General features: G+C 35.0%; 1 protein-coding gene across 10 annotated transcripts in view; it reads left to right on the forward strand.

The window, feature by feature from the left end:
• The window catches only part of NEBL (nebulette), a 241,640-nt gene extending 217,209 nt beyond the window's left edge, over positions 1-24,431 (forward strand). For 7 of the 10 annotated variants that reach the window (XM_039331496.1, XM_039331495.1, XM_039331489.1 and 4 more), the window contains 5 exons: positions 171-263; positions 1,368-1,493; positions 12,296-12,411; positions 12,880-12,991; positions 20,494-24,431. In XM_039331496.1, the coding sequence (XP_039187430.1) occupies positions 171-263; positions 1,368-1,493; positions 12,296-12,411; positions 12,880-12,991; positions 20,494-20,591 (545 nt within the window). In that variant the 3' untranslated portion in view covers positions 20,592-24,431. Of the gene's footprint in view, positions 1-170; positions 264-1,367; positions 1,494-12,295; positions 12,412-12,879; positions 13,790-20,493 lie in introns of those variants that run through there. The other 3 variants (XM_039331500.1, XM_039331499.1, XM_039331498.1) reach the window with 3 other exon arrangements.
• Positions 24,432-25,318: the final 887 nt, after the last annotated feature.

The raw sequence follows: 25,318 nt of genomic DNA on the forward strand, positions 1-25,318 counted from the left end.
AACTTCACAAATTCAGACGGTGTTGACTGCTATAATAATGTCTTTTAATAATTAGAAAGTGTATGTTTCAGCTACAGCAGGATAGCCTCTGTCTTGCTAATAATAGAGCAGCTGAATTTTCTCCTTGATTTTTTTCACCTACTGTCCTGTTGTTTCTTTTTGGGGGAAAGATCTCAAAGTTTGGCGCACAGATCCTGGCTCCATCTTCGACCTTGATCCTTTGGAAGATAATATTCAGTCTAAGAGTCTACATGTGCTTTTGGGTATTGTTTGATTATGATTTTCTGCATTGATTTGTTATGGTCCTGGAAGTAAAATGGATCTAGTAAATTGCACTTGTGTGAAAATAACAGCATACTATTATTTTGTTTACTAGGACTGCATGAATACGTATATGATTATTGTAAATGAAAATTCACTTTGTGAGGACTACGGTATTTCACTTAAATTCACTTAGTGAGACTGATTGGAGATGATGTCAGATATAGAGCAACTCATTAAGTAGGCACCAGGTTGTAAAAAAATGACCTTTTGGGATTTTAATCAGCTGCCTAGCTTCTGTAGCAATATGAAACTATTTACAAAATGTATGATTCCAGATCACTCTGCTTGATTCACAAAGTTTTATTGAGATTGATATGGATGATGTTTTCTGTTTACTATATGTTTTCTATTTTCATGTTTCCCATTGCTACTTTCATCTTATTTCTGGCCAGAGAAAAACCATCTGAGAGAAAAAGGAGAGCTGTAGTATTTTTTGATTAATAACACTAAGTGACAAAGTTTCACTCTAATCTTTAAGTATTTGTGTTCAAATAATATGTTTTGTTCCTAAGTGAATGGAAGCTAACAAACCTCTTGTTGCCACAGAGTTAAACCCTACTTTCTGTAAGTTTGAATTCATATTTATTTTTACCAGCAGTTGTTTATAATGTAACAGTAAGTGAATATGGCATATTAAATACTGTAAAATTATTAATAAGGCCACAAAAGATAACAAAAGGAGCAGCCCCCCCCATTTGTACAGCTCCCACCTTACTTGATTGAAATGAACTTGGATAGCATGTGGTTAGATGGCTTTAACTTAGAGGATTTTTTCTTTTTTTCTTTCTTTTTTAAATTGCTCTTCCTGGTGACTGCTGTCCCTTATAATCAACTGTACAAGGCCACAATACCTGCTTTTCTACTTAAAGCATTAGTGTATGTGTGTTTGTGTGTGTGTGTGTGTGTGAGAGAGAGAGAAAATATGGTTAATGATGCTTGATTATGTTTATTTATATTTTAATATTTTTAACATAAAAAGTTCCCTTTAATTTTATTTAAAAATTTGCAATACTATTTATTGCAGTATTGTATTTTTCTTATAGAAAAAGCAAGACGTAGCCAATACCACTTGCGTTCTACCAGTACTTCTGGTGTTGGAGATGACAAATCAGATGATTCTATATTTTCTTACTCCAGTGAGGCAACAAGGCTATCTAATGAAGGAGGAGGTATACAGAAGTATCCACCATTAACTTTCACTGTGTGCTCATTCTTTGCACATCTTAAGAATTAACTCAGCAATCTTCACTTACCTAATGAATCAACAACTGCATTAGATGAAGTCTTTTTTGTTAATCTTAGACATGAGTCAACAAGGATGATATCTATGTACTGTATTTACACATACTTCTTAAATCTTGGTGGCTTTCAAGTATAGTTATAAATTGTTCACTACTGATTTGGATTCTCTACCTTATGTTATTTAACTGCCTATGTCAATAAGCAGAATTATCAATTGAATTTGAAATTGTTCACAGAATAATGAAGTTTGCCATGTGACATTTTTACCATTACCAAGTTTACCAAGTTAATTTATGATACAAACACACTTACTTGAACATGCTTACTTAAATATTTCTGCATATTTTCAAGCAAACTTTTGCAGCCATGAAATCTAGAAAGGAAAGAGATAAGAACCCAAGTAAATTACTTTCTTCATGTACTACAATATTCTATGTTTGTATGTAACTTTGAGATAAAACATTATCACATTTCTACATATGCAGGTAGCCCTTGACTTATGACAGCCATTAAAGCCAGAATTTCCATTGTTAAGCAAGATGGTTTTTAAGTGAGTCATTCTTGATTTGATGACCTTTTTTGCTCTGGTTGTTAGTAAGTCATTGTACTTGTTAAGAGAATCACACAATTGTTAAGAGAATTGTCAGATGTTGATTGGAAGGTCACAAAGTGTGATCACAGAGTTATCCTATAGCAAGGTGGGCAGCCAATAAATTTTATAAATAATAAATAAATAAATCTCTGTGACAGAGATTTTGCTTTTTAAATATGCTCCTCTGCATCAATAGGTTATAAGCGCATGCTGAGAAAGCATGCACAGAGCAAAATTCAACAAAGCAACCAAAATAACCAAGTAACCTGTACATTTAACTATTTTATCAATATATCTTATTTCTATAGAAAGCACAATATTGCAGGAAAACACACCCTTTATTTGTCAGGAGTGCAAAGCACACAGTTTAACTTGCATGCAACATACATAAGAACTCTTAGTAAAGAATTTTTTAAAAAGCAATAACTAAATGGGTAATCTGGAAGCACTCTTTGTATTTTATTGCTGATTTCTTCTCATCTCTCCTTTCCCATATCATCCCATCTAGTCTAAACTAGCAGCAGCGAGTTCCTATACTGGCTAGGCTGGGGAAAGTAAAACAAAAACAAGCCAACACAAACCATTAAAAAGCAAATAAAAAATGCTGTACTTGAAACAGTCAGAAACAGTGAAGTAACTATTCCAAGGTCCTACTTTATTCAGATCTCAAGGATAGGGGTTCTTCAAGATCAGAACAAATTGAGATTAAAATACAGGCAGTCCTTGAGTTTCAAATGAAATTTTGTTATTGTTAGTTGCAAGTCATGTCCGACTCATTGTGACCCCATGGACAATGTTCCTCCAGGTCTTCCTGTTCTCTACCATCTTCTGGAGTCCATTTAAGCTTACGCCTACTGCTTCAGTGACTCCGTCCATCCACCTCATTCTCTGTCGTCCCATTCTTCTATTGCCCTCAATCTTTCTCAGCATTAGGCTCTTCTCCAGTGAGTCCTTCCTTCTCATTAGGTGGCCAAAGTACTTGAGTTTCAATTTCAGGATCTGGCCTTCTAAAGAACAATCAGGGTTGATCTCCTCTAGGACTGACCAGTTTGATCGCCATGCAGTCCAGGGGACTCGCAGAAGTCTTCTCCAGCACCCTATTTCAAAGGCCTCAATTCTTTTGCACTCAGCCTTTCTTATGGTCCAACTTTCAGAGCCATACATTGCAAATGGGAAAACCATGGCCTTGACTATACGTACTTTTGTTGGCAGGGTGATGTCTCTGCTTTTTAGTATGCTGTCTAGATTTGCCATAACTTTCCTCCCCAGGAGCAAGGGTCTTTTAATTTCTTGGCTGCAGTCCCCACCTGTGGTGATCTTGGAGTCCAGGAAGATAAAATCTGTCACTACCTCCATTTCTTCCCCATCTATTTGCCAGGCAATTACATTCGTAACATGAGGATTCAAAGGAGTGAATTAGGTAACTTGAACGAGATCACTCCCAGCTTTTGCCCACACATTCGCTAATTGAATGTGCAGATCGTTAAGTGCACAAGGTATCTCAGGGTGGGGAAGGCCGTGGAGGGCTAATACTTCTGATCATCCAAGGCATCTCCTGATCCACTGAGATATCTCATATTTCCCCCTCTTCCCTATCCTGCTCGACCAGGTCACTTACCTTACATAGATCTCAATGATCAAGGGAGCTGTCTCCTCTCCAGCCTCTCTGCCATAGTTTTGCTTTGAGCAAAGGCTTACCAAGGCCTGCCAGGACGAGAGATTGCATCCCTATAGGCTCCGGTCATCTTTGCAAAAAGGCTTTGCCACCAAGAACAAAGACCGGGAGGGGTGTGCACATCTCTGTGGCCTACATTTACAGAGGCAAAGGCCTTGAGGAAAGCCTTTGCCGAGTATGGAGCCCAAGAGACCAAGAAAATGAAGACTCCTAGATTTTTGCAAGGTTAGTATCCACAGGCCCAGGCCCACGGCATGGGAAATAGGCAGGGCAAATGTTGCAGTGCCTCTGCGATCGTTTGTAAGGGTGAATGCTGACCTGGTGCTGCAACATTTGTAATTTCGGGACTGTGTCATAACTACCTGGAGTATGTTGTAATTTCAAACAGTTGCCAAGTAAACTGTCGTACTCGAGGATTACCTGTACTTTGCACATTCCTCCTTACAGCATTTTGGTTGGATTGTATTCATTTGGAGTTCTTGTGATTTGACCATAGTGGGTGAAATGATATTATTGTATCCCACAGCTAGAGGGATTTAAATTATTTTAAAAAATACACCAAACAAAAGAGGAGGTGGAGTTGCTCTTTATATAAGAAATAACTATATCTCTATAGAAATAGAGCACAACAATGATGAAAACTCTCGAATGCATGTGGGTCAATATAAAAGGGGAAAAAAATGACATTGCAATAGGTGTATACTATAGGCCACCCAACCAAATAGAGGAAATAGATGAACTTTTTTCTAGTCAGCTAACTAAGGTATGTAGGAAGCACATCACAATAGTAATGGGGGACTTTAATTACCCTAACATCAACTGGGAGACAAACTCTGCACCAAGTGGAAGATCAAACAGATTCCTAACAAACCTAGCAGACAACTTTGTCTGCCAAAAAGTAGAGAAGGGAACTAGAGGATCAAACATATTGGACCTAATTCTCACTAACAGAGATGAAATGATAGAAGGTGTTGAAGCCTTAGGAACCTTGGGGGGAAGTGATCATGCAATATTGGAATTCAACATTATGCAAGCACAAGCAATAGAACATAGTCAAACTAGACTTTTAAGAGAGCTAATTTCAATAAACTTCGAGAAAACTTGGGAAGGATTCCAGCCTAGCACAATACCAATGAAGAAGAAAAATAACAGCTCTCAAAAGAAACCAGCATGGCTGAATAAAGAACTCTCTAATAAATTGAAAGAAAAAAAGGACAAGTATAAAAAGTGGAAAGAAGGGCACATAACTAAGGCAGAATATCAGCAAATAGCCTGAGCCTACAAAGATGGAGGATAGCTAAGGTTCAAAATGAACTAAGGCTTGGGACAACTCAAGAATAACCAAAAAAAAAGCTTATTTCAACATGTAAAAAACAAGAAAAAAGGAAATGATTGGTCCATTAGTGAGAGAAAGTAGCAAGAAGGTGACAAGCAAGAGGGAGAAAGCACAACTATTTAGCTCATTTTTTGCAGTCCAACCTATCAAAAACAGTACTGTAAAAAACAGATTAGAAACATAAGATAGGCAAGAAAATGGTGAGCATCTTCCCAGCCTAGACGAGTTCAAATCACCAGGATCAGATGGATTACACCCCAAGACCTTGGACCTCAGTAAGGCATTTGATACAGAAGGATCTGACAGACTTGAACATTGGGCGCTATCTAACAAAATGAAATTCAGTGGTGAAAAAAGTAAGGTTCTACATTTAGACAAGAAAAAACAAATGCACAGGTACAGTATAGATAGTTCCTTGCTCAATAGTAACTGTGAGAGGGATCTCGGAGTCCTAGTGGACAATCACCTAAATATGAGCCAGCAGTGTGCTGCAGCTGCCAAAAAAGCCAACACAGTTCTGGTTGCATTAACAGAGGGATAGAATCAAGATCACGTGAAATGTTAATACTACTTTATAACGCTTGGTAAGGCCACACCTGGAATACTGCATCCAGTTTTGATCACCATGATGTAAAAAAGATATTGAGACTCTCGAAAGAGTACAGAGAAGAGCAACAAATGATTAGGGGACTGGAGGCTAAAACATAAGGAACGGTTGCTGGAATTGGGGATGTCTAGTTTAACGAAGAGAAGGAAGAGGGGTAACATGATAGCAGTGTTCCAATATCTCAGGGGTTGCCACAAAGAAGAGGGAGTCAAGCTATTCTCCAAAGCATCTGAAGGCAGGACAGAAAGCAATGGATGGAAACTAACCAAAGAGAGAAGCAACCTAGAACTAAGGAGAAATTTCCTGACAGAACGATTAATCAGTGGAACAACCTGCCTCCAGAAGCTGTGAAGAAGAGACTGAACAGCCATTTGTCTGAAATGGTATAGGGTCTCCTGCCTGAGCAAGGGATTGGACTAGATGACTTCCAAGGTTGCCTCCAACTTTATTATTATTATTATTATTATTGTTGTTGTTGTCTTAGAATGATAGAGCTCTTAGATTTTTATTTTTACATTTCTGTGTCACTGAAGAACCATTATCCTCAGTGCTCTGCCCAATCAGATTTTTGAATACTTTTCCATGGGCAAAGCTGCTCCCTCAGGCCTGATTTTAATTCTTTGTATAGCCTTAAGCACAGAGATATTATAAAGTTTCTGTTTTGAAAGAAGCCTATTGCAAAAGTGAAGCAAGTTTTTCAAACACGAAGCTGTTGTTTGAAGTCAGAGTAGGGCATGTCAAATTCTAAATTCCTCTCCTTGAAACCTGAGATATTATTTAATTATATTTATCTCCTGTCTTTCCTTCAGGAGATAATGGTATTAGCCATAATGCTTCCTCTTTTTTTCCTCCCTGAATAACTCTATAAAATAGAGAAAGTGACTGATCCATGGTCACCCAATGAAATTCTTTGACTGAGGGAGGATCAAAAGCCTTTTTCCTTGATTCAAGTATGGCATTTTAACCAATACATAACACTATATCTCTAAGTCTGGCCCACATACATCACATGGTTCCTCCCAAGATAGGTAGCCCTCATAAGTCCTGATGTTCATAAAATGATCATGTGAATGCCACCTTTTTGTGGCAGTCATTAAGTGAGTCTGTGGTCATTAAATGAACCACACAGTTGTTAAGTGAACCAGTGGTTTGCTATGGACAGCATTTTGCTGAAAATCTGGGATGGACTCACTGGCTAAAGGACAGGAATGGGTAAAAAGGCATTCCATAATGGAGTCGATCTGTGAGAGGAAATTAGAAACTAGACTATGGTTGCATTTATCTGATCAACTGCTTTATGATGGTCCTATGACCATGGGACAGTGCAAATGACCATAAATGCATCTGTATTGCTGAACCCTTGAACTTTATTCATGTGATTATGGGGTGGGGAACTTGACTGCCAGAACTTTGAATCCAGATCATAAGTAGCCCCAAAGTAGGTAGGTTGTAATTTCACTAAGCAACCAGTCATAAGTCAAGGATTACCCATATGCTTGTCTATGCTGTCAACTACAGTTCTAGTCTTCCCAGTTCTGCCTTGAAGAGGCAACTGAGATATTTCAACCCATTAACCAAGATAATAAAAATAAAAGATTGATAATAGTAAAGTCATCTTCAAGTTGACTTGTCTTGACATCAAAATGGCTTATTCTTGCTTTCTTCTGCTATGTTCTTTTGGAGATTTCTGAGATTTTTCTGGTCTTCCATCCAGGTAGTAGATCTGGCCCTGCTTCTTTTCCTAGATGCTGCCATCTGTTTGTCAGCTGATTATTACCCCAACTTAGATTGAAAAGTGGAATAAAAACTCTCAGATAGATCTTATGAGACTATATATTTATATATTGTGTACTTATAGTTTAAATTTCTCTTTTCTGTTAATGTGTTTTTGGGATTAGTGATATGTGTGAACAGAAAAGTGAGAAGCCAACTCAGTGAATCAAGCCCTCCAGTGTTCAAAATGAAGCTATATTTCCATAAATGAATATACATGGAACACTAATAAGTATGCATATTGTTGTTTGCCTGAGCTTTAAAGTGGGTTTTGCATTATGTTTAAATATGTCTATGAAATATTCATTACAATGTTCTGTTCTGCTTGATTATATTTCCAGATCATTTAAACGATGCTTTGCCATCTCCATTTTCAGATTTAGAATGGAATAACTTTAATGCTCCTATTAGTAGCAGACAACTGGTTTTTTATTTGTAATGTATTTTTTTTTGTTTGGGTTTCTGAGTTTTTTCCTATAATATTTTTCTTTGTAAAAAAATGTAAGTGTTAAAATAAATGTGTTGGGCTGAAAAGAACTTTTCTTGCTTAGTAAATTTCCTTTTATACTGCAGTTGGCAAGAATAGTCAAATCGCCGCAATTCTAAAGTATTAAATCAGATGTTAGATTAATTTACCATATTTCCTAACATAGATTTCCCCAATTTTTCCAATGTATAGTCCAAGCATACACATTATTTCCATTCAGAATTGCTTTTTATAAAACACCCAGTTATCTACATTGTAAATAAAAAGCACATGAAAGCAAGGTTTTTGAGAAGTATCTCTTATTACAAACAAATACAAAAAAAGCAGAAGAACTATTATATGAGAAGAACTGAACTGGGCAAAAGAAAAACTGTGTTTACCTAAAATATTTTATCCCATGTTTTGGCTACCTAGCAGGTAATGTGGTTAACAGTAAAACAGTATTCATCTCAAAGATACTGTCTGTATCAATCTATCAATCAACCAATCGATCGATTGATCGATCAATCAATCCTCAGTAAAAAATCGATCAATCAATCAATAAAAAAATTAAATAAAACTAGTATGAAAAAAAATCTAGTAACAAGGATGGCAAGATTTAGTCTGAGAACTGAAAATAATATAAAACTGATTGCACAAAATGGGAGTAGCTCAAAAGTTTCTTCTGAGTGGACACTAATTGGGTTTCAAAGAGTGGAGCAGTGGTGAATTTGAATGGGTGGGGGGTCATAACTTTCCTTATTGTTCATCTTGATTCAGGCAGAATCAGGCTGTGTCAAATTATTTTGGGCTTTACAGTCCATAATTGCATTTGGAAGTAAACTGATAATTTCAGAATTTACCAATTATTATGTGGGGCAAAAGTAAGTCTTTAGGTCTTTAGCTAATAGAAGGGGGCATAGATTTGTTAATCAATGAATTGATCCAAAAATGCTTTTAAATTGTCTTTGTATTACACAAATATTTAAACATTAAATTATTATGTCTGAAGAGGTCCTCTCAATGATTAAGGAAAGGTTACACTATAATATCTTTCAGTCTGCAGCAATATATATTATATGCCATCAAATCAATGTTGAATCTTAGTAGGTGCATAATTTGCTCCTTGACAATTTGTCCTAAACTGTTTTTCAGGTCTTCCAATGGTGGACTCATTGCTACTATAACTTTGCTGCTGGTTGTCTTTTTCATCTCTTTCCTTCTGCCTTTCCCAGGATTAGAGTCTGCTATAGGAAGCCAGGTCTTTGCATAATGTGCCTGGTCATTTGTCCTTTGTGTGAGAACTCTAGGTTGATTTGTTCATTGTTCCATTTGCTTGTTTTCTTGGCTATCCATGGTATGTGCAGGAATCTTCTCCAAGAGCAAAAATATCAATACTCTTCCTATCTGCTTCTTCAAAGTCCAACTGCTATAATTTGTATGATTCTGATCTTTATGGGTTTAAATACTGTACATCATGACATTTGACTATCTTTTCCAAGACTTTCATGGTTGCTCTACCATGTTTTAATTTTTATTTATTTATATATGTATGTATGTATGTATGTATGTATGTATGTATGTATATATAACAAGACAATTCTATACACATTACCATACTGATATGTGTAGGTATGTGATAAACAGTGATACCAAAAATTGAGTAAGAAGGACACAAAATAATTTTTTAATCTGCTTCTAGCTTTACATTAAAAAATGAGCACTGATCTCATAAAGGAAATTCTAATATATATATATATATATATATATATATATATATATATATATATATATATATATAGAAATATATATTATATATATATATATATATATATATATATATATATATATATATATGTAGGTCTTTGGTTGTTCGGGTTTTCTCCCACGTAAAAATTGGAAGTGTCTTGGCGACGTTTCGACGAAGTCCCATTCGTCATCTTCAGGCTGGTGTTTTCAGCTTCGTGCTTTGAGCAGCAATGTGTGGTCTTAGCTGTTTCTTCCTTTTAACTGCCAGTGGGGGTATGAACTGATTGGGTGGGAGCTTGGCTGTGTTCTGATTGGGTGGAGGTGTGTTCTGAATGGTTAGGGGCTTGGCTGTGCTCTGATTGGCTGGGGGAGTGTTCTGTTTGGTTGTGCTCAGGTTAGTCTGAGTTGCAGAGGGGTTTGAGATTTTGGGCTGCCTTCTTATTTTTTGGCTTCCAACTCTGCAGCCACCAAACGGATCCGCCGGGGCCCAAGAGAACAGGGCCATATGGAGGGAATCCCCTCTCGTCAGCTCGCTGCTATGGCTACCGGGAGACCGGCAAAAAATAAGAAGGCAGCCCAAAATCTCAAACCCCTCTGCAACTCAAACTAACCTGAGCACAACCAAACAGAACACTCCCCCAGCCAATCAGAGCACAGCCAAGCCCCTAACCATTCAGAACACACCTCCACCCAATCAGAACACAGCCAAGCTCCCATCCAATCAGTTCATACCCTCACTGGCAGTTAAAAGGAAGAAACAGCTAAAACCACACATTGCTGCTCAAAGCAAGAAGCTAAAAACACCAGCCTGAAGATGACGAATGTGACTTCGTCGAAACGTTGCCAAGACACTTCCAATTTTACGCGGGAGAAAACCCGAACAACCAAAGACCTATATATATATATATATATATATATATATATATATATATATATATATATATATATATTAGAATTTCCTTTATATATATATTATTCTAACTTCAGAAGAAAGTAAATTTTAATTCTTTTCCACTGCAAGAAATATTTCACTGCCAGGCAAATGTGGTTCATGATTTAAAATATTAATTATTGTTTATATGCTATCACAAACACTTAGTGACCCCATTGACAGAATTTCTCCAGAATTAGCAGCTTCATATCTTCCAATGGTGCACCCCTCACTGCTCTGAGTCAATCCATTTTGTTGCTTCTTTCTTTATTTTCCAATAACGTGGATTTATTAAGGGAGCTACATCTTTATTTTTGTATAATGTGTGAGAATTTTAGTTTCTTATATTATACTTCTTTCTCTTGGTCTGAAGTGCCATGACATAGCAGCACATACAAACTAGTGCCTGGATGACAATCTATATGTAGCTCCTTAATTACCATGTTAGAAGACTGGTGGAATGCTAATGAAATAAATAATTTAAAATGTTATTTTCTTTCTTGCTTTCCATGCTTTAAAAAAATAAACTCAGACACTACTTTCATTTCAAGATAAATCAGGATATTGGAAGGAAGAAAATGACATAGGATTCTTAATTTACCTAATTTGCAACCTGTCATTGTTTAAAATTAATGGATTAGACCAGTATTTCTCAACTCTGACAACTTTAAGATCTATTCACTTCCAATTTCAGAATTCCCCAACCAGATACTTGAGGAATTCTGGGAATTGAAGATTACTCACCTTAGAGTTGTCAGTGTTGAGAAGATTAGATAGTATATAGGCTATGGATGTTGGACTAAAAGTAGCTCCACAGCTTTATACAAGCAGTATGTATTATATGACAGAGCAGTTAAGTTTATTGCTGGGATATATAATCTAATCCCAGTAAAATACTATTTATGCTAATCTTATAGTCTCCATTATGCATCAACAATTCTTTAAAAAACATCTCAGCAATTTTCTTTTTTTGTTTTAGATATTTTTTTTGTCTCTCAGGCATCTAGTCAATAACTAGGTTATTTATTTTAAAAATTTTGTTGGAAGTATGATATTTACATTTTAATTTTATTGGTGACCCAAAGTGAGGAGGAGTAATATGTTCCCACTGAGTGGGAAGTGAGCAATGCTGAAGTAACCTACATGTATGAATAGAGTAATATGAATGACTTACCAATGTAACTGAGCTCAGAATTACAATCATAACTTGTGGTGGTTGTTAAGTAGGTCATCATGTGATTGAGATCTTTTTTTCAATTCCTGAATATTACTTTAAAACATGTGCCATTGTATCTATTTCCTTTGTCAGCTGTAAAATCAGAGTATAGGGATATAATCCGGGAAATTTGTTCTGCATTTGCACTGTTCTTTGAATCTAGATTTGTGCCTGGTTGTTTATGCATGTAAGCATGGATAATACTGTTTCTAAAGCATCTGTTTTTATTGTTTAAGATAAATATTTATAACACAAAAATTCAAGCAACTTATTTCAGCTCCTACTAAAAAGGCAGTTCCTGTGATATTCTAATCAGGCGAACTAATTGTCATACAATTATCTTGGTATGAAGTAGTAATATAGTTTTATTTATTTCCCATTCAGCCCCTGTGCTTCCTGGGGCCTATCAACAAAATCAACCCCAAGGATATGGTTACATGCACCAGACTAGTGTGTCATCTATGAGATCAATGCATTCGCAGCCACATTCAGCTAGCTTGGTGAGTATTAAATTGAAAGATATTTAAAGATAATTTTGCTATATTTAATACTTTAAAAAGTTGCCAGGATGCAAATTTCAAATTAATTATGAAGAGATAGTATAAATGAATGTATTTTCTTTTTAGATGAATGTCTGTAGGAATAAAATAAAAAAAGTCAAGATGGGCAAATGCAACCCTGTGATTGGAGCCCTGCTATTTGATCACATGATTGTTCCTACCATCTTAACATTTTTGATTACAATTATGGACATTCCTGAATGACTACAGATTTCTTCTTTGAAAAATGTTATACACAAAAGGAAGACTTGCAGAGTCCTTCAGCCAGCAATTTTAGTCACATAAAAGTTTTATGGATGGTGTGTAGATAGATGGATATATGCTTATAGAAATTGTTGTATTAATTGGTCAGTAGCTGCCTTTCAATGGAATAGGTTTAATGGACTTTCCTCTATTTTCTGTTAACAGAGAACTTATAGAGCTATGTATGACTATAGTGCCCAAGATGAAGATGAAGTTTCCTTCAGAGATGGTGACTACATCATCAATGTACAACCTATCGATGATGGTTGGATGTATGGTACAGTTCAGAGAACTGGGAAAACTGGAATGCTTCCAGCAAATTACATTGAGTTTGTTAATTAGTTCAGCATTAATTCTTATGAGCATTTTGATTTACCTATAATCTTTTTAAACAAAGTATTTTTAAAACCACAACTTTATGATTTCCCTGTTAGTGTAACAATCTGTGATCATATGCTAAAGTCAACATATAGTCCAATAAGGAATCTAGGAATACTGAGCTCTGGAAGCATGATATTTAAAGTGATTTATAAAAACATATTGATGGTGGAAACTGGATTAATTTCATTTAACTCCCAAATAGAATCCTGCTTTTACAGTAGGTTGTTTCTCATTTGAATTATAAGTATAAAGCAACCGATATTTTTTTATTGTGTGACTTTGAAATTGTAAGAGATATAGCTTGCTGTTGAGGTTTGAGTTATTAAAAATTCAAGTGCATTGAGTCAATGTTTTTGTTGTAACAAATGACATGATCAAGAGTTGCTTACTACTGCTTTGCATACTATGTTCTTAATGATGAAAGGTTCCTACTACCTATAGTTATCTAATCTATTGTCTTTACTCTAAAGTTCTCATTTGCTCTCTTTCTGCTTATATTACACTTCCCAAAGCACTAGTTGACATGACTGCTGAATCATTAAATGTATGAGTCTTTTGGGTCAGTTAGTGACAAATTCACAATGCTCTTGTTAAATTCTGTATTTTCTGTTGTGTTAATACCAATTTTTTATTTGCCACTGTATTAACAGTCTTTATATAGAAGTCATTATCATTTAAAACATCTTTCAAATTATACCAATCTCTAATTTTTCCTTTTATCACGATGGGAGTTTTCAATGAAAGTGACTACAGGTAGTCTTCTACTTATGACTTCATTTAATGATAGTTCATAGTTAATGATGGCCTTAGATAAAGTGATTTACAATTCCTTCTTGAAATTATGACCACTGTACACTCAGTCAAATGATGGCAAATTAGATGCTTGGCAACTGGCAATGACTCTCATTTATGACAGTTGCAGTATCTTGCAGTCATGTGATTGCAATTTGTGACCTTTCCAGCTGGCTTCTGATTAGCAAAGTCAATTGGGGGAAGCTGGATTGATCCAGGTCACATAATGGCTCACTTAATGTCTATATTGTTAGCAACAAAAATTCTGGTCCCAATTGTCATAAGTTGAGGACAACCTGTATATTTTACTTGCAACAGTATAATGGATTGGTGATGTATTTTAGTTATAACATGAATGTAAGCTTAGATTTGAATTTAGTGAATCAGCAGGATTCTTCCCATCAATTTAATTTTAAAACAGGTAGATTTTCACTAGACTTCCATTCTTCCTTGCCAATATAACTTATCAATATCTTCAATAACTGAATTATGACATCAGAAAATTTCCTTTGCAGAAAGATTTTAAAATTTTAAAATACTACTTTCAAAAAACTTTTAAGAACCTAGAGATTGACATCTGCTTAAATATACTGGATAATATAAACCTAACAAAATACCTTGTAGATATATCTAAAAGTTGTTTGGAGTTCATGAGATCCATTGGAGCTAGCTAGTAAGAAACTGGCAGACTGAGGACAAGGAAAGAACATATGAAGCCCTATAAGGTCATAAACAATGAAGGCAAAGTGTATTATATAAGACAGCATTTTAAGTTCCCACACTGTCTGCAGACTTCTTACTGCTTTTTTAGGCCTGTGCTAACTTGGTTAAACCTAAGCTAACTAAATTTTCTTGGTTTCATTTTGACTGTTGGAGTTGATATGATCATCAAAAATGAAGTATTAGAGGTACATGCACAACCGAAGAGCTATAGCTAAGGTTGTAACAAAGAGCACAGCCCTATTCTTTTATTTTTCCTTTCATTAATCTTAAAGGAATGAAAATATGATGTATCCATTTCTGGCTGGTATAGGTGGACGTCTGATAAAAATGAATGAAGTTTTATCTGGTTGGAGATTTCTCTGAGCAAAGCCTGGGAGCACATGGCATATAATGTGAAAAAAAAACACCAGTTTTTTGAGTAATGAATTAAACATTTTAAAACTCAAATCATATTTCTTCCACAAATTCAGTCTGAGACAATCCATTCTTACCCATTTTCTGCATAGCAACAAACTATGTTTCAAGGTTAAAGCAAAGTATAAGTGAGGCTCTTTATATAGATAAGTGACTGGCAGCATTCAGTATCCTATTTGTAGTTTCCAAAAAGAGAATAGATGGGATGAACTTTAAAAAGCAACATGAGTATTTAAACTCTGCAGAGATATAAGCCACCCATAATACTACTTAAAAAGAACATGAGACTTCTCAATTTGGCCCAATTTTTTCAGGTGGGAGGGTTAGGAGCTAAATTTTGAGAAACTCATTTTTTAAAAAGTCCTGTTCTGATGAAGTTTCAAAAATTATTAGCTTGCCTCCTACAAATTTGGAACAGAACAGAAACTAAAAATGTTTTTCTAATGCAAGCTGTGGCTACTGAGTATTAGTATATTGGATTGAATCAGAGGTTTCTTTCTTCCCCTTTGAGGAGCAATCTTTGTAAAAGATGAAGGAAAACTTGGGATCCACTCTACTATTATTACTATTCCAAATGTTATAGTTGGGGGATGGGTGGGAAGCAAAATAAATATGGCCCAAAACATGGGAAGAAATGCTACTTTTATTTATTGGAATGTGTTCCCCGATTGTTGCTTCTCACCAATCTCTGCCAGTGTAGTCCTGAAACAAATATTTAGATACATTCTTGCAAAAGATATCACTATGAATTCTGTTACTTCTATTGTATTTTTATAATATTCAAAGTATTATATAAAAGGGAGATTTGGAAAGATTCTATTTTTCTATTTCCTTGGCTTAACTATTAGATGGCATGGATATTAGATTAAATAATTATGCAACTCATATTTTTTCTGGTCTGAATGAAATGTACATTATTATTATTATTATTATTATTATTATTATTACTACTACTACTACTATTATTATTAATCTAGGTGAGGTTAGGGGAGAGAAAATTCCAGGAAAAACTCTTTTATTAATTTTATACCTATTTGTATCTAAAGGATAAAATATATTTTGCTAAAGTTATAAATCGTAGAAATGAAAGGTATGTTGCTCTTTCACAGAGACATGGCTCCACTGTGTTTATTTTATTTTTGCATTGTCTAAAGAAGCAGATTTAAATTGCCTTTAACAAGATGTCATAACATTTTTGCCAAAAAGTAAAAGATCACTATTCTTTCAGCTATTAGCCAGGAAGCTTTGAAGATATAAAATCATTATTTAAAAGAGGTTATTTTTTTTTAATTAGAGGGAGAGAGAGAGAAAGAAAGAAAAAGAAAGAGAGATAAAAACAAAGGCCCAGAAGATGAATAAATGTTATGCCTTTAGGAACTTTTTCTGTGATATTGATATCAAGCCTTTCTCAAAGTGTGTGAATACAATCCCAGAATAGTTGATAATACAGTGTTATCCCTCTTGAGGGCAACAAAATGAATCAGACTATTATTGGTTTTAAAAGTGCTACAATTTGATAGAAAGTATGGGGCAGTTTGCTATGTAAGGCACAGAAAAGAAATCTTGTTTTAATAAAAGAATATAATTTTTGATTTACATATTTATAACATTGTGATAGGGATACCACTTTTCCCTATCTCAGGGATACCAATACTTCTCTGTGTGGAATTGTTTGTTTTGAAGGTGGCTCTCAACCTCAAATCTACCATAGAAAGAATCAAAATGTAAACTTTAGTTATTAGTGTCAGTAAAAACTATTATTTGTGCATTTGCAAGTACAGAAATGTAGGATCTCATCTGGGTGCACATTTTTGTTAAGTAAATAGTATTAAGGAATATAGGATAGAGACATTAAAAGTTTAATTTCTGATCTCTGTAAAAAAAATCTTATCTCCTTACTGAGGGAATACCTTTGATTGATATTATTGGCCACCATCATTTTTAAAAGCAACAAGATTTTCTTTCTATCTTTAAATCTTAAGATTCAGATTCAGGAATTTTTGAAATGATTAGTTTTAGATAATCTACTAGTGGGTTTTACTCTGCAGTGAAAAGTAAAGCTGACAAATCACATTTGTGCAAGGAAAACCGTAAACAAAAGTAATATTGATTTCTTTTCCCACATCCTATATTACAGTACATGAATTTCCAAAAACTATAAAAGATTTTTTTCCCCAACTTGGAAATCTGCTGTCTATATTCTGTACACAGGATACAAAGAAAACTAAGGATGAAAATAGAGGACTTTCCTTAATTTTAGCACACAGACTAAGCATTGTCATGAAATATATTACTATACCTTAAATATTTTTTGAGAAATATAAGTATCTTAAATTTTCATGGCATAACTGTATCTGCATTTTAAAAAAAGAATCATGTAATATTTTGATGCAATAACGCTGTTCAGTCATTTAGTCATTCTCATTTATTTTGTCAAGATTGTTTGCTGATATCCTTTTCCTGAAGTTATTGTAAATTCATGTGTTTCATCCACACTATCTAGCTGCTTGTCTTCTGCTAGTCTAGTTTTCTATTGCCTACATTTTTCCAATCTCCATAATGCATAAACTTTAGCTCCCTTATGAGCGCTTCCAGTGAGCAATCTGGTTTTATTTCATTGTGTTGTATAATTTGTTATCTTGTAATGCAAGATATTCTCAACAATTTCTCCCATCTTTTCAATTCAAGGCAGCAATTTTTCTTTGTTGGATCTTTCTGATAATATCATTCCCTCTTAAAATTGGGGAAATCATGCTCTTAACAATACGTACATTTGTTTTCAGTGTGTTATGTTAATGGTCTTTGGCTCACTTTAATATCTTGCCCTCCACAATACTGAAGAACTGTATAGCAACATTCCTTCTGCAAAAAAACCCTGCCACTATAGGAACCTGGGACTCAATCCATGTGTTTCTTTAGTATCTTTGTTTAGCTATTTGTGCCCTACCCACATAACTCATTTGCTAACAGAAAGATGGCTTAGTTTTATATTATTGGATTAAAATTTAACATCTCCAAAAGTGTTGCAAAATTTCATGCAGTTGCTATTTGCTTTATGTGTCGAAATATTATCTTAATTTTAAGATTTTATAACTATATAAACATTATAATTTTAATTTATTTTGGACCACAATGAAATTATACTAGAAATGTCAGTCTATCTATACCAGTGGTTCTCAACCTTTTTAATGCCGCAACCCCCAACCGGTCGTAAGTCGAGGACTACTCAACCTGTCGTAAGTCGAGGACTACTCAACTGGTGCAGCACCGTTTGCAGAATGGAACTTTTGGTGGGCTCAGCAGGGCAGAGACAGCCTGGACAATTCCTATTGGCTTTTGAAAGCCAATAGAAGTAGACTCTATTCAAGAGAGTCTATTCTATTGGCTTTTAAAAGCCAATAGAATAAAAGGGAGTAGCACAGCTAAGGAAAAGGTGGAAAAAAATGGCGGACTGCGTTGTTTGACGACCCCCGTGAAATGGTCGTTCGACCCCAAATGGGGTCCCGACCCACAGGTTGAGAACCACTGATCTATACAGCAGATATCTCTATTTCATGGCTTCAGCCACAATGCCTGTGAACTTTTTTTTAACTCTAGAAGGATAAGATCTATTACTGTTTGCCTGCCTATTTGCAATGACCTGGCATTGCTTGATTAGTATTCTTTATCCCTTCTTAAGAAGTGATCCCTTAAGTCATCTTTATTTTTAGCCTTCGGTACTTCGGTATTGAGGTTAGTGATGTTTTCCCCAGCAATTCTGATTCCAGTTCTGTTCTTCTAGTCCAAAATTTCTTGATATACTTACATATAAGTTAAATAAGTAAGGTAACAGTATACAATCTTGGCACATACCTTTTCTAACTGTATATAGTTTGGTTGTTCCATGTTTGCATTGATTCTGTTTGCATTGATTATGTAGAATTACTGTATATCTGTTTCTCTTATCTGGAAATCGATATTTAGTTGGGCAGATTTTCCTCTGTTGCTTTTGATTTTTCTATTTCCATGACTATTTATAAGATATTATCAGATACCCATTTTCTTTTGCCTTGTATTTTAATTTCAGAAAATTTTTGTTTACTTTTTTAAAGAAATCATAAATTTCAATCTAGACTGCTTCAGACAGTCTAGATTAGTGATGGCGAACCTTTTAAAGACCGAGTGCCCAAACTGCAATCCAAAACCCACTTATTTATCACAAAGTGCCAGGGGCCCATCAGCATTGTGGTGCCCTTGGGGGGACATGCAAAAACCAGGGGCACAAAAACAGCCACCGCCATGCCACGGGATGCAGATACAAGGCGCTGCACCAAGCAAAAATGGGGCAGGGCTAGTGAGTATCATGCAGGCACTAGCCCCACCTCATTTGCAGTTTGTGCATACTTGTGGCCCTGTGCGCACATGTGCACATGTAAAATACTTCCTCCTCCATTTTCTTTCATTCCGCTAATCAACAGTGGTTGGTGACCTCTGCTCTACCATCTCTACTGGACCTTGCTAGTCAGCCGCTTTGCTTCCTTTGTGCTGGGCGGGGCTCCTGCTCCGGGCGGTGGTGGCAGCCTGATGGACCTGCTGCTGGCGACAGCACGCATGCCAACAGAGAGGGTTCTGAATGCCACCTCTGGCAAGTGTGTCATAGGTTCTCACCACTGGTCTAGATTATTTGTTTTCTCAAAGCAAATAAAACTCCTTTGCAAGAAGGAGTTCATGATCTGAATGCCAGTCATAACCATGTATTGTTTTTGCTGAATGTCTGGAGTAGATTTTGATGTTGTTCACCTGGAGAACTGCACACATAGAATCATATTGGAAGGAAGTATTTGCTGCAGACGTGGAATTTTTATGCAAAATTCTTATTAATACCTTACCTATTAGGTATGCTAAGGCTAAATTTTTGCATTATGCCATTTGCTGTTTTACTTCTAGCATTCAAACCTCCCATAATTAATATTTCATAATTAATTTTTTGGAAGTGCATTGTACATTGTTGTACTTGTTAGCAAACTATGGCAAATTTTCATTGTACAGTTCAACTTCTGTGTCTGAAGGATAGATTTGGATTACCATAATACTGATTGGTGCGCTTGGATCCACGTGGAGATTATTCTATCATTTGGGAGATTGTATCTGAGCTCTCATTTTTCACCTTTTTTCTTAATAATGGTGACTATTATATTTCTTCTGTGATTTCCTTGTCAATAGTAGATGATTTTATGATTCTCTGACACGAGGTGCAATCAGTTTTAGTTGATTCCTACTTTTTACTCTAAAAACATGAGATTTGTTTTGGTTCATGGTTCTTACATGTATCAGTGTGAGGATATCTTTGCAGCATCAAACTTTCCTTTTGCTTCCGGTTATAATAGCAGCTGGACATCATTTCAGTTTTAATCTAGCCACATCATAAACACCAGTGCTACTCATAACATTGTCCTGATTGTGGATGTTCATTTGGGGTTTTTTTGACAGAATACTGGAGTGGATTGCTGTTTCTTCTGGGCCACATTGAGACTAACCTTGTCTATAATCTGTTGATCATGAGTGACCCTTATGGGAGTCCGCCCTGATATAGGATAGCTCATAGCATTACTGGACTGTGCAAATCCCATTACAAGGTAACTGTACATGAAGAGTAATATGTTGTATATTTAAAAAGCAGGGTGATAACCAATCCATCAAGTATTTTTAAAGCATATGTTACTATAAGTACTGATTTCCCAGATCTGAAGTTGACTTTTTGCTGCTAATGGAGAACCAGGGCAAGCTATATTCAATCTTTCCACTCTCCCACCTTCAAATATTACCCATTGCTATTAAAATTGGTGATTTCTTTGCCATTACTGAAGTAGTTTACAAATGAACGAAAGGAACAATTTTCACAGTTCTGATTTGTCCATGTGCAATGCAGCAATATTATTAAATAGGATACTGAATTGCAAGGGGAAAATGCCAACAATGGCCACCAGGTCCATGATCTCTGCAGCCTAGGCAGCTCCAAGATGCCCAGCATATCACTTTCATAGTCCTCAATTTGGGAATTCTGTGGAAAGAAAGAAAATAATGAATAGATGGATGGATGTTGTATTGCTGTTGTTGTTGCTGCTTACCTATCTAAGAAGTTGGGGTAGAAGGGAGAAAAAGGGGAGGCTTATAAGAGAGCGGCACATATGAAATGGTAGTTGTCCTATTTATTTTTTATGTAAAGAAATCAAGCATAAAAGCACTGTCTGCATGAGAAAGAGAAAGAAATGGAGAAACAGATGAAACTGGATGGCTAAAAGCATCTTAAGCTTTTAAGATCATTCAATACCTCTATATTAGTTTAAAATGAATTGTACTTATCCAAGATTATTGATCAATTATGGACATATTTAAATAAATGTTAGCAAAGCATTTTCATATTAAGTGCTACCTGTACATAAGGTTGCTTCATGCATCATGCAGGCAATGTAGTTGCCACCAGAAATTTCATTCTTACCTATTAGACCTCTATGCCCACAATGCTAACAAAATCATGCAAGGGTATTTTTCTATCCAAGGTTTGTTGATGAAGTCAAAGCTGGTTGGATTTGCACATATTAAGTCAAAACCTGTAATTTATAAATCACAAGTGGCTGAGTTTGCACAATTAGTTTTACCAAATCTAAGCAAACGATAACATGGTTTAGTGTGATGCATGGGATATGAGCTCATCCTCTTTTGATCAGTCATTATATAGAAATCTAGTCATCCCCTCACAGAGCTTGCTTTCAGTGCTGCAGTACTCATCTAGAGCATTGCTATGCCAAAGTTGCTTTCAGTGACAATTGTATCATTTTGTAATAACTGAAATAGCCTTTGGAGTGAATATTTATAAGTCTGGATAACTGGAAAAACATTTTGATACCTTCTTGAGAATCAAAGGCATATAGGCAGTCTCCAGGTTACACAAAGGTTTCATTATAGGAATCCAAGTATAAGATCATAATAGCAGTAATAATTTTTCACATGTACAAATACGTTGCCTGTCATTTTTCAGATTTGCAAAATGCGGGCTGTCACTCTTTTGTCCCTTTCCAGTCAAAGCTTATTTGACTGGGTCAAAATATCTTGATCTTTATTTTCTATGAAAGAATAACAGCAATATACTCTTCATTTTAAATTATTTCCAGGAATAAGTAGTGATAATCATACAGGGAAACAGTAATTTGACTATATGTTATGTGTTTTGAATAATATGTAATTTAAAACTATTGGATAAATGTTAGCTAGTGTTTAATTAGTTTAGCATTTGGTGTATTGAAACCCAGTTGGTGATACAGAACTATTCAAATCTTCTAGACACATCCTGCTAGCAAACATAGGCTTATATACGTTACAAATCACAAAAAATTAATCTTTTATCAACATTTCTGAATGTCCTGACTTTATTTATTAATTTTTTGTCACACTTGGATTTTATTTCTACTTTTTCCTGAAAGAAAAAAGCACATTTATTAAAAATATCTTTTTATTCCATAAAAATCTCTTACGCTGTCAACAGTTTTTGATGACACGTGTGATTCCTAAGGCTCCATATCTAGTCCTTGGGCTTGTGGTTAAAAGGATCTAGAATACATCCTGGCTTGCTACCATCATCAAGGGCAACACCTGTAATAACAATTCACTTTTTGGTTCATCCCAAATATCCTTGAATTAAGAATGTGACAGAGAGAGGGGTATCAAGGCAAACTTATATCCATCTACCCCTTATTTAACTCCTCTGAAGATCTTTGTAGATTGATCCAAAGGCCTTCACAGATATTGGAGACATATTTACCCGAGCTTGTTTTAACACTCTCTCAATTTTAATCCAGACAAAGCAATGTTTCACATAGACTGAACTGGAGGCATTTCTATTACTGTCTCCTGAAATTTGATAAATAATGTGCAAAGATCTGCAGAGGTAATCCGAAGTGCCCACTCTTGCTTCTACTGTTCTTTTTACCTTTACATGGGGATGTTATCTCATTGTAATAGAGTACACTTTTATATTCTGCCAGGTTGCTTCCTACTGCAGGCTTTGTTCTTATTGGATAGTTGGCCGAGGGAAGAGAAAATATTTAATATCTACCCATCTACAAAGAATCGAACATAAAAGAAAGAAGCAAGTTGGAGCAGAGTGCATCATGATTAATATTGCATCAGTAGAATGACTGTGATAACTCAGCTTTCATTAACAAAAATGACTTAATTCTCAGGTTTTCTGCTCTGCCTTCCTATGTCTCTTTAAAATTCAGGCTGAAATCTGCTTCAAACTTTCTTTCTGTCTGTTTCCCAATTTTTTCTGATAATATTCCAATAGTTGTTTTGTCATTAAAAAAAATTCTAGTCCTCCCCCCATGTTGCTATAAAAGCAAAAAAGAATTCTCCTCCCTGATGCTCTACTGAAGGTTATATTTAATTGAGCATCTTACAGACCAGCCACCTGTTTAGATGGTATTGCCAATCCAAAGGATTTGGTTCCTAGGTTTTTCTGAAAAGCAGTGCTTTTTCTTTTTTAATGTCAAGAGTTGGTATTCCTGTTTCAATAGGTTTTCCTAAACCATTGAATACTTTTTCAATTAAGTTTCTGGTCTCCCTTTACTTAAAATAAAAGTATCATGAAAGATAATATCATTTAGATACAACCAAGGTGATTAAATTCTGAAAATAATTTTAAAAGGAAAATAAAAAGAAGTAAAACTTTCTGTTTCTGAGTCTCAAAATACCCATTTCTTCTCTGAAGTGAAACATCAGTCTTTTAGAATAGTCAAATTTGCATTTTTCTTGCTAAATATTTGGAGCTAATTTTTCATTCTGTCTATACAATTATTGGACACTCAGAGGAACTTTATATTAGAAAATATTGTATCTATCATGCAATCACATTGAAACTGAAAATATGTTATTTTGAAGCAATCATTAAGTTATCTACTGTACCACAGCAAATATGTGTACTTAAACATTGCAAAGTATGAATTGATTAAAACACCAGAAATAATTTTATTGATTGTATTTGATTAGCATGATATGAAGCTCAATCTACTATTTTTGAAGTTTATAAAGAGCAAAAAACAAATTACTGTTGTAGTATAATGTACTGTTCCTTCAAATGTAAATTCTTTGTTATTTTTCACAATTGTATGTTATTTGGTTATAAGAAATTATGAAAAACCATTGATGCTTAATGGAATGAGGACTTTCAATGGATCAGATAATATATTTTATCAGATAAATATATTTTACTTGAAATGCTTTAAATTCTGTTTTCCCCAGCTCACTGTGAATAAAGCAACATTTTGTTACCTGAAGTTTGAGCCTATGCAACCTAATATCTATTTGGTTCTGGTCAAATAATTGCAGTTAACATACAATGGCATTGAAATAAAATACACTATTAAAGCTTCTACCATGTATGCATTATGTCAATTAAAGACATTTCAAAAACAATTGGATTCTGTGACATGGAACAGGGTTGGGCAACTTGCATCCTTCTTGATACACCTGCTTTCCAGCTTTTAGAGCCATCTAAATATACTTATGCAATTGCTGAAATAGTGTTTGATGATGACATTTCCCAGTGTACAGGGCAATAAGATGTATATCCTATTTACACAGATAAAGTTAAGTTTTAATTAAATACTATTTAGAATGGTAATTTTCACAATTTTTGTTCTTGCCCCCACTCAGTTTTTGAGTGTAGTCAACAGCAAACTATACAAATATGGTGACCTTTGGCCCCGAAATGGTTACCCAGACCTGATATAGATATTTACATTATAGTTGTGTTATATGAGATATGTGTCATTTTGGGATGAGTGTCAGAAACTTTATCTTATACTAGGATATGGTATTATCATTCTTGGTTATTTGGAAGCAGTGAAAACAAATTACAGGAATGAAGAGTCATAGTTGAATGATTCAGCACATTGTTCTGCAGAGGAAGTAATGATTAAAATGTTGAACTATGACTGGGGAGACCTGTATTCAAGTCCATCTCTGCCATTGACGTTCTCTTAGTTACTTGGGTTATAATTATCACTTTATACTACACAATAACAATTTGAGAATATATGTATGTTGCCTGAGCTTCTGAAGGAGTGACAGGATGAAAATCTATGAACTACATATAGATTTGGTTGTACTGTTTTGAGTTAAAATAATTGAAGAGAATAAGATGAGATGTAACTTGGCATAAGGCAATTTATTCCACTGCACTTTGCTTCTCTTATTCTTCATATGATCCCAATACAATATTGCTGCTTGTACGAGAAGGACTGATGAAGTAGCAGCA

The sequence above is a fragment of the Crotalus tigris genome, unplaced genomic scaffold, assembly GCF_016545835.1.
Source record: "Crotalus tigris isolate CLP2741 ecotype Arizona unplaced genomic scaffold, ASM1654583v1 scf7180000024437.13266115, whole genome shotgun sequence".
NCBI classification, from domain to species: Eukaryota; Metazoa; Chordata; class Lepidosauria; order Squamata; family Viperidae; genus Crotalus; species Crotalus tigris.